Source organism: Blennius ocellaris, assembly GCF_963422515.1.
Source record: "Blennius ocellaris genome assembly, chromosome: 17".
NCBI lineage: Eukaryota > Metazoa > Chordata > Actinopteri > Blenniiformes > Blenniidae > Blennius > Blennius ocellaris.
The window spans coordinates 11103017-11113520 of NC_137666.1; the positions used below are offsets into that span (position 1 = coordinate 11103017).

General features: G+C 42.8%; 1 protein-coding gene across 1 annotated transcript; it reads left to right on the forward strand.

Moving 5' to 3' along the window:
• Positions 1–799: 799 nt before the first annotated feature.
• Positions 800–10497, forward strand: pygl (phosphorylase, glycogen, liver). Its single transcript, XM_080512529.1, has 20 exons — positions 800–1058; positions 1794–1895; positions 1986–2064; positions 2359–2462; positions 3088–3219; positions 3858–3969; positions 4196–4278; positions 4373–4510; positions 5263–5355; positions 5429–5575; positions 6206–6369; positions 6651–6765; positions 7006–7107; positions 7580–7727; positions 8450–8508; positions 8581–8722; positions 8804–9011; positions 9099–9233; positions 9318–9384; positions 9905–10497. The coding sequence occupies exons 1-20, from the start codon at positions 816–818 to the stop codon at positions 10091–10093; spliced, it is 2562 nt and encodes an 853-aa protein (XP_080368655.1). The 5' UTR covers positions 800–815; the 3' UTR covers positions 10094–10497.
• Positions 10498–10504: the final 7 nt, after the last annotated feature.

Consider the following 10504-nt stretch of genomic DNA (forward strand, 5'->3'; position numbering starts at 1 on the left):
TGAATGTGTTTTCTTTCTCCACATGTATTCATCATGTGTGCTTAAAAAAAACAAACAAAACAAAACAAAGGCCATCATTTGTTGATCCAAGATACAAATTCCAATTCATTTAATTTAATTTCATTCATTATATTTCATTCATATAAGTGCCAAATGCAACACAGTCATCTCAAGGCAATTTTAAATAAATAGAATAGGAGATGGTGGAAGTAAGACTTCTTTCAAAAAAGTCTTTTAACTTGAAGAAGCCTGCAGAAGTAGGCTCAGAGGTGAAGAGACATGATAGATGGATGGATGGATGGACGGACGGACGGATCATTACATGTAATATCCGAGAAGAAAACTCTCCAGCAGAAATTCATATTGCACAATGCTTTGAGCCCTGTACACTTCCACTTTGACCTTCTGCATACTGAAATTCAGTTTATCTTGTGTTGCATCAGTATTAACAGTTATAGGCCCTAATAAAACAATGCATGCGCACTTTGACTTTTGATACTTCATGATGTTGCACTAAGTTGCCTCCCCTTCATAAATAAGTATTATTCTCTTCATTGACACATATTCCACAGGAGTTTCTCTGAAGTTTGAACTCATGTCCATGCATTGAAGTCGTGTTGAGGTGTGTGTGCTTGTCTGTGCGTAATCACTGCTTCCTGCTGCAGCTTCCAGGGGGCTGGACAGGGAAACACCCTCCCCCTGCAGCCACCAATGAACCTCAGCGCGAGGAGGAGACTCCCGCATGAAATCTGCCACCGCCTCACCTCCAGTCGCCACTTGGACTCGGACCTCCCGCAGACCGGTACCGGGCCACCATGGCGACCCCTCTCACCGACCAGGAGAAGCGCAAGCAGATCAGCATCAGGGGCATCGTCGGGGTGGAGAACGTCGCCGAGCTGAAGAAGGGCTTCAACCGACACCTGCACTTCACCCTGGTTAAAGACCGGAACATCGCGACGCCCCGGGATTACTACTTCGCCCTGGCGCACACCGTGAGGGATCACCTGGTGGGGAGGTGGATCAGGACGCAGCAGTTTTATTATGAAGCAGACCCCAAGGTACCGTGAAAAACTTTTTTGTTATACTTTTGGGGAATAATATTTTTTTTTTAAATTGTTAAAAAAAAGCGTCATGCATCTGTGCAAACAGGTTTAGTTCCAACAACAAGGAACCAACTTTATCAACAGGCCCTGTGCACGCACTTCTCATTCCCGTATTTCCTTGTGCGTGTTTTGACAGAAAGGCCATCATATGCTTTCAAATGCATAAACCTGAACAGGTTTTTCCTTCTTTTTTTTTAAATGAGGAAGCAGTTGTTTGTTGCGTAAACATGTGCAGGTTACAAAGAGGCACTGTGTTGTAAGGTCACTCCACCATGAAGACAGAGAAAACGGGCACAGAAACTGGGTTGAGTAGCTTCTTGGCAAATAGATCAAAACTGATTATTTCTATTTTAACCAGCATTTGTGGGATGAACAGCAGTGTTTATTATGTGGCTTGCGCGTATGACAAATTGGCTCATATACGTGGCACCATTGAAACCGAAAGTATTATTTCCAGTTGATTATTGCTAAGAATTGTTGTCATGCGTACATGATCAACACAAATTTCCTAACATTATGAGCATATGCTTGTTTTAGTTTGTATCCATTTGTTGCTCTGTTCTGTTTCTGCGCATTAAACACATTGACAATGAGGCTTTAACTCTTGGTTAACCATCTAAATGCCCCAAAAAAAGATGGTGCATGAGCAGCAAACTGAAGTGTGTGTGTGTCTTGCACCTTCCTTTGCAGAGAGTTTATTATCTGTCTCTGGAGTTCTATATGGGCAGGACCCTTCAAAACACCATGATCAACCTGGGCCTGCAGAACGCCTGCGACGAAGCCATCTACCAGGTCACATTCAAGTCGATGGATCGTTCGGCTACAAATGGCTATGCGTGCATGCAAATGGTGATGGTGCTGTTCTTGTTTGCCCTGCTGCAGCTCGGACTGGACATGGAGGAGCTGGAGGAGATGGAGGAGGACGCGGGGCTCGGGAATGGAGGCCTCGGCAGGCTGGCAGGTAAAATACGGCGGAAGGTTTGAAAAAGGAAAAACAAAGTGTTGGAGATTACTGGAAGTTGCAGGAATTTGAAAAAATGTTTTCCTTTCAAACTGACAGTGGGCCACATCACATTAAGTTCCACGCTGTTCTGGCAGTCGTCCATCAAATACCTAGATGTGCCTGTTGTGCATTTGCAGCAACTTGCAGCCACAGAAAAGTTGCATCAGATTGTGTAAATAACTTCTCAACAGCCTTTAAAAGAACGGAGAGTTTATGCTCTGATTGCATGTGATCCTTTTTTCCCTTTTAAAGCATGCTTCTTGGATTCAATGGCCACCTTGGGTCTGGCAGCGTATGGGTACGGCATTCGATATGAATATGGGATCTTCAATCAGAAGATAAGAGACGGCTGGCAGGTAACTCACAACAGTTTCATTGAGAATAGTCTCAAAATATTAAATTCAAAATAATCTTTGAAGCTTGGCTACAGTCTTTTTGTGGAGCTCAGAGTTCCTCCCATATCTTTTACTTTGAAAATCAGTATTCTCCTCTAAAAGTAGACAAGAATTGGGTCAGAATCCAGCTCCAGTTGATCATTAACACAAACTCAGTTTGGTCAGGCTCCTGTAGAGCGGCTGTGGTGCTGCAGGTTTCTGGTCGAGGCTGGGATGGGTTAGTTCAAGATGAAACAAACAAAATAAACATTGTGTCTCTTGTGATAAGGAATCACAAATCCAGAGGCTTTTGCCCTTTTGAGTCATGCTCATTATTTGCAGTTCAAACCTTCCGTGTAAACATGCACTTGGGCACACATGCACGGTGGGTTTTTTCACAGGGGTGGATGAACTTTCACATCTAATCTGTGTTGCTACTGCAGGTTGTTTACAGAGTGAATGTAGTCCAACCAAAGACCTGATTACCAATTCCCCCTTTTCTTAATCGCAGCCCCAGTCAGAAGAGGTCATAATAAAAGTGTTTTCCTCTCTGCCCTTTCTGCCTCGGAGCTCTAACTTATCTCTGGACGTCTCCGTCCTTGTGTAGGTGGAGGAGGCGGATGATTGGCTGAGGCACGGGAACCCATGGGAGAAAGCTCGGCCTGAGTACATGCTGCCGGTTCATTTCTACGGGCGAGTCGAGGAGACGAAAGAGGGCTCCAAGTGGGTCGACACTCAGGTACTGAATGTGAGGGCTTGATCCGGGAAAACGCCGGCAAGCGTGCACACAGGTATCCAGTGTTTATACACCTGCTTCAGTGTGTAGGCGTTACAAAGTTGGTAAAAGTACACACATTAACTTATGCTTAACACAAACTATAACTCCAGAAAAACTTGATTCCTTAAAAGTAAAGTTCGTCTTTTGAAGGACGTTCCTATGATTTCTCTTGAACACAAATGGGTAAAGTGTCGCTGCCCGAGTTTTCTCCACCGACAATGTCATCAGATTCTCGTTCAGTTGGTGACGTCGCGTTCGTTCAGAGGTTTTTTGACACCGTGTTTTTCAGTGCACAGTGTCCAAAATACCGTGAAATGTCAAAAGGTTGTTTTTCTCTATAGCTCTCACCTTCTCCAGCTAATGCTGAGCAAAATCCTTCTCGTGGGGGCTGCATCAACATCTGAACCTGTACAATGTCCCTCCTTATTGGAGACATTTACTCTGCATATAATGGCATGAAATGGATTGTCAATGGACGATATCATGAACCCACACCGTCTTAAAGGCCGTTGAAGTTTTTAAGGTCTACTTTGTAAGCTATCCCATCAACCTGTCCCTGTGATGTCTGACACGGGCTGTTGTGGTTTCTCTGTGTGCAGGTGGTGCTGGCGATGCCTTACGACACCCCCATCCCAGGCTACATGAACAACACTGTGAACACCATGAGATTGTGGTCCGCCCGTGCCCCCAATGACTTCAACTTAAGAGACTGTGAGTACTCGGAAGGTTTTAGTTTTGTTGTTTTTTTTCCCTCTGCAGGAAATTACAAATCCAGTTTTGCAACACCTCCGCATTTCCTTATTCAGTTTGCATCAGATAAACTTTACAAATCTTCTGCAATCCCTGGAATGTGTTGCAAATGGGCTCAAATGCAGCAGTTGCTACTTGTCCTGCACATTTCCGGGTTTATGTTGTAAATAGTGTTTTCTGTCTCTAGTTAATGTTGGAGATTACATTCAGGCTGTGCTGGACAGGAACCTGGCAGAGAACATCTCCCGGGTGCTTTACCCCAACGACAATGTAGGTGGCGCTATTTAATGCTCCTTTACATCAGCGTGCATGGACCAGGTATCCGCACGTTTGGGAATCTTCATGCGTTTTCTTCATATCGTAGTTTTTTGAAGGAAAAGAGCTTCGCCTGAAGCAGGAATACTTCGTTGTGGCGGCCACACTCCAAGACATCATCCGCCGCTTCAAAACCACAAAGAAGGGCGGCCCCGGGCGTACCTCCTTCGAGAGCTTCCCCGATAAGGTACATTCAGAATCAGTCCTTGGTCAGTTCATGCAAAAGAAGTGCCAGCGTTTTGTTGGTGGATTATCTAAATTTATTTGGTAACCGACAAATGCAATTAGAAGTTTTCTGCTTTTTTTTTTTTATTAATTTTTTTTTACCCTTCCTGAAAAGTGTCTCTCTGTCAAGACATCTTTAGCTTGCAAAACAATAAAACCTTGTACTTGTGTTGGAGGCAGAAATAATAGGAATATCTACACAGGAGACGAGTTCTCTTATACCCCAGACATGCTGCAAAATAGAGACATTGTGGGGGGGAAAAAGCCAAATATAGGGTGATGGGGTTCATTTTCTAAGAACTTGCTGCTCTGTTTTTGTTTTGCCTTTCATCGCTGAAGCTAAAAATATACTTGAATATTTTTGTCCTATTAGGAAGGTTCTTGCCAGGATACTTAGGCTTCAGTGCAGACTGATTATCATAAACATGTACCAATTGTTTTTACATTCATTTATGCTTATAAAATTATTCTGCCTCTGTTTAGGCCCCTCATGATTTCATTGTTTATATCATCCATGTGGTTATCTGAAGCAGAAGTTGGGAATCGGATATGAGATTTGATTTGGCTAGTGATAAAATGTCTTTACCCTCGGCGCACCAGGCAGCAGCTTTAATAAATGGGAGATAAACTCTCGGTTTGATCTCTGTCCTTTAGTAGAGATTGTTGAATGTGGCCATTATAATAATCAAGTCAACACGACGTCATGTTTTCCAGGTTGCCATCCAGCTGAACGACACTCACCCAGCGATGGCCATCCCCGAGCTGATGAGGATCTTTGTGGACATTGAGAAGCTGGACTGGGACACGGTGGGTTTAAGTTCCACCATGATGTCAAATAAATGGCTTGCAATGAGTACCATGGGCTTCCTCTCCTCTGCAGGCCTGGGACCTCACCAAACGCACCTTTGCGTATACCAACCACACGGTCCTGCCCGAGGCTTTGGAGCGCTGGCCGGTGGAGCTCATGGAGAAACTCCTGCCCCGACATCTGCAGATCATCTACCAGATCAACCAAGCCCACCTCGATGTACGAGTAATGTAGCTTCAACAGCGTGTGGAGGCAAACCAGAGTCGAGCATCTGTCCCAAGCCTCGACTTCTCTCCATGATTCAGAAATAAGTTGTTAAAGCTTCGCATATATTAGGAATTGCTTTTCTAATTGATTTAAAAATTTTATGTTGTGGCACACTTAAATATATTTTACTAATAGAAGACAAATGAAATGTTTTAAAAGCTGGATTAAGAGTACAAGTAAGTTTAAGAAGGAAAATAATGAATTAATTTGAAATAGAATGGATGATCTATAAAGGTAGGCATTTGTTTAATTAACCTGTAGACAGTCTGGGCATTACAAGCACATAACAGATCAGTCGATACTTGTTTGTCGTGAAACTGATATAAAATTTTAACTGTAATAATACGATGAAGTACTAGAAAATAATAATTCTACATTATGGCGACAAAACGAGATGAAAAAGTACAATAAGAAAATGTCAAGTTTGATTATAGATGACTAAAGTTTGTAAAAACAAATTATTAATTGTAGCAACATGTATGCTGGTTGAGGGTCATGAGGTGCTTTTTAAAAAAAATATATAGTTACAAAATCCATATTGACAACATAAATGTAGTTTGCTGTTTTGTTTGGTCTGTGCAGAGGATTGCAAAGCTCTTTCCTGAAGACATGGACAAACTGAGGAAAATGTCTCTGATTGAAGAGGACGGCGGTAAGAGGGTGAACATGGCGCACCTGTGCATCGTGGGCTCTCACGCCGTCAACGGAGTCGCAGAGATACACTCCAACATCATCAAGAACGACGTGTAAGGCTCGAATCGTCATGAAATGTGGATGTTTTGAACAAAATCACAAACAAAGGACGGACAAAACAAAGTGTAGTTTGCAAACAAGCCAGCAGGTGACAGTTGCAACATGCATGTGGCCTCAAGTCGCCACAGGATTGAATCATTGCAACATTTTCACTTTTGCAGCAATGTGAGGAAACGATTGAAGGCACATCCACAGAAGTGTATCTGTCCACATTCCTAAAAGTCTGAAGGATGTATTTCTCCTTTTTTACTTTTTTTTTTTTTTCTTCTCCCAGATTTCGTAATTTCAGCGATCTCGAACCGGACAAGTTTCAAAACAAAACCAACGGCATCACTCCCAGACGCTGGCTGCTGCTCTGCAACCCTGGGCTGGCCGAGCTTATAGCTGAGGTCTGTTTGTGCGAGAAATAAACAAACCAGGCAGGCGTCGCGGAGGAGAACCCGAAATCTTCCCAGATATATCCTGCAGCTGTCGTCGGATCAAATATTGGCAGATCTTGCTTTCCTCTCACAGACTGTTGGCTTCATACAATTTTTTATATATATATATATTTATATGAGAAGCAGGGTAAAGTGCATGCTGTCATTTGGTTTTCAGACTTTTTCCATAGTGAAGATTAATTCTTTCAGGCGATTGGGGAGGAGTATGTGAAGGACCTCAGCCAGCTGCAGAAGCTGAATGACTTTGTGGAAGACGCCACCTTCATCCGAGACATCTCCAAAGTGAAACAGGTGGGGTCGAAAAACTAATTTTAGTTCAACTTTAAGGACAAAATGTTGACCAGATTCCTGAATAAGTAAAAATACTATTTTAATGTTATTGACCTCATAATAAAGTGACTCGCGAGGGAATCGAGAGGCTGGAGACGCTACGATTGTTGCACTGTGCACATTGACATTAGTCGATGGCTTTTAAAGTGATGACACAAAATAGTAGAAAAAAAAATCTGGGTTATGTTTGAGAGATGCTCTATTGTTTGCAGGTTTCCTTCAGTTATCACATTTTGTTTGGCATGCTCTGTTGCAGCAGAAATCCATTTCATTTAGACCTGAAAATCACTTTTATTATTTTTAATACCTTCACTTCAGGTAATTTTTTTTTCATGATGAGTTCTGTGTTCCACTTTGCAACTTTTAAAATAGTACTTGTCCAGCCGGCACCTTTTTCAGCTCAGTCACACATTTGTGATCCGTTTTCTCACAGGACAACAAAGTGAAGTTTGCCCAGTTCGTGGAGAAGGAGTACAGGGTGAAAATCAACCCGGCCTCCATGTTCGACGTCCACGTGAAGAGGATCCACGAGTACAAGCGACAAGTCCTCAACTGCCTGCACATCATCGCCATGTACAACCGTACGTTTTAACACTCCAGTTCGATTACCGAGCCGTGGCTCTGAGTGACGACTTTCACGATGCAGCCTGACGTGTTCTGGTGTGAAAGATTCCCCCAAACATCCGTGCAGCGAGAACGCCGTCTGTTCGATTGGATGTGGGAATTTTTCATGCAATTAAGTGGCTGTAATGAACAAGACTTGACTTTTATCAAGAAAATGCTTGTCCTGTCATAGTCTTGTACTAATGCAGCACATGATGAGCAAATGTCATGAGCTGCTTTTGGCTTTAATTGTAATTTAGCCAAAATATTATCCCTTAACAGATTGTTCAAAAGGCCAGTGTGAACATCAAGTAATGCATCTCTTGTACATCAGGTGGCAGTAGTGAGCCTTTATTGATCCACATGGTTTTAACAAAGGAGCCAAGTCAGTCACATGGCGAAAAGTAACTCAAGTCTGACAATCCCATCAGTAGCTTGAGAATTATTGCAGTTACTATCTGAAATGGCTTTCCAACATTAAGTGTATTAATGAATAACTCGACTCCACTGTAGCTCACAGTTCACATCACACTTGATGCAAAAAAACATGCATATCGAAGCTTAAAAGCGTTTTTGCAGAAATGTAGAATAACAATGATCAAATGTATTTAAGAAGTTCACATTTTAACATTACTGTATTTATAAATGAACCAAATCATGTGAAGGATGTGATCACTCATATTAATTTTTTCCCCATCAGGCATTAGAAAGAATCCCAATGCACCTTTTGTTCCACGAACTGTGATCATTGGAGGAAAGGTATGAATTCGAATGAAGAAAATCAAACCTCCCAGAGTGCGGCAGTGAGTAACGCATGTCCGCCCCCTGCAGGCTGCTCCTGGATATCACATGGCTAAGATGATCATCAAGCTGATCACCGCCGTGGCAGACGTGGTGAATAACGACCCCGTGGTGGGAAACAAGCTGAAGGTGGTTTTCCTGGAGAACTACAGAGTGTCTCTCGCTGAGAAAGGTGGAATTCACAGCAACATACCAGAAGAGTTTACCCACCATAAGAGGAGTTTTGTACTGAAGTTCATCTGCTTCTCTTCAGTGATACCTGCCACAGACTTGTCCGAGCAGATCTCCACTGCCGGCACGGAGGCTTCAGGAACAGGAAACATGAAGTTCATGCTGAATGGCGCGCTGACCATCGGCACCATGGACGGGGCCAACGTGGAGATGGCCGAGGAGGCCGGAGAGGAGAACCTCTTCATCTTTGGCATGAGGGTGGAGGACGTCGCCGAGATGGACAAAAAGGGGTACAGGAGGCACTTTTACAGATGTTCTACCATCTGCTATGACTGATTCAGTGTCATTTAAACTCAATTTTCTGTTTTCTTTGCTAGATATGATGCCATGACATACTACAAGACCATCCCCGAGCTGAAACAAGTGATGGACCAGATCACCAGTGGATTTTTCTGTCCCAAAAATCCAGATCTCTTCAAGGATCTCACAAACATGCTCTTCAAATACGACCGGTGAGGCAGGACATGCAAATAGATCAACATGTTTTGTCAGACTTTATCTCTAAGTTTTGTCTTCACGCTCTTGTGTATGTTCAGATTCAAAGTGTTTGCGGACTTTGAAGACTACTTGAAATGCCAAGATAAAGTCAGCAAGCTCTATCAGGTAATATTCACGAAGAAAACTGAACAGTGATCGTTTCCCTGCACTGCAAATTCAAAACTGATTTTGAATATGAAATATTAATTCCTGAAAATTGAACATAATGCAAAGAAATTGTGGATCAACTTCATAATTCAATGGAATCTTCTATTGCCTAATATCTCTGTGGTGAAAATTTACCAAATCCATGCAGTAGTTTTGACCTAATCTTGCTAACAGACAAACTAATACACGCTGAGGATTTTATTACATCCTTTGCTGATATTAATTACCACTATATCAGACAGTTTGTTTTCCAACCTTCTTACAAACAAATGTAATTCCTTGTAGCTTGACTAAGCTTTATTTTTATTTTTGAATCATCCTTCTCTATAGTATCGTGCGAGTGTATCCCATGTTAAATAGAAACGGAAGCACCTTCATTTTGATTTCCCATGTTTGGTTTTTTTTTAAATTTGGTTCAAAGCTTGCAGAATCATCGGGTTGATTGGGGAAAAAAAACCTGTACGTTTTTCTGTTAAAGAATTCAAAGGAGTGGACGAAGATGGTGATCAAGAACATCGCCGCCACGGGAAAGTTCTCCAGCGACAGGACCATCACGGAGTACGCCACCGAGGTGTGGGGGGTGGAGCCCACCGACCTGAAGATCCCGGCCCCCAACGAGCCCCGGGAAGCCATCGAGGAAACGGCCCGAGCTCTGAAGAAAATGTGACGTGGTTTCCGCCAGTGACCGTCTCCATGTTTACAGAGTACTCACTGTTCATTCCTCCACTTTGTTTTAACTCTGTGGTGCGTGGAGGAACTTTCTCGGGTGTTTCTTTACACGATTTTGTTATTGAAGCTTCAAGTCAAAGCACTGTTACAGGTCAGTCAGTAAACCGGGAGTCACGGCAGGGAGCTGTAATATTTAACCATTTGGCCAGATTTTACATTGGAGTGTCACCCGTTATTGTTTTGATTTTTTTTTTTCTTGCATCACTGGTTGTGGTGGACGGTGACCCACAGACGTATCTAAACTCCAAAGTCGACAAGATCTTTGCTTCTCTGCTGGTGAAAAGGTTCAATCTCACTTTATCCCACACTTGTTCTCCCTGCTGCTGAAATAAACGCATTTAACCGTGAT

Coding starts and splice junctions, on each gene's coding strand:
- pygl (XM_080512529.1), top strand. CDS start 816: ATGGCGACCCCTCTCACCGACCAGGAGAAGCGCAAGCAGATCAGCATC. Junction 1,059..1,793: donor ATTATGAAGCAGACCCCAAG/GTACCGTGAAAA, acceptor CTTCCTTTGCAG/AGAGTTTATTATCTGTCTCT. Junction 4,279..4,372: donor TGCTTTACCCCAACGACAAT/GTAGGTGGCGCT, acceptor TTCATATCGTAG/TTTTTTGAAGGAAAAGAGCT.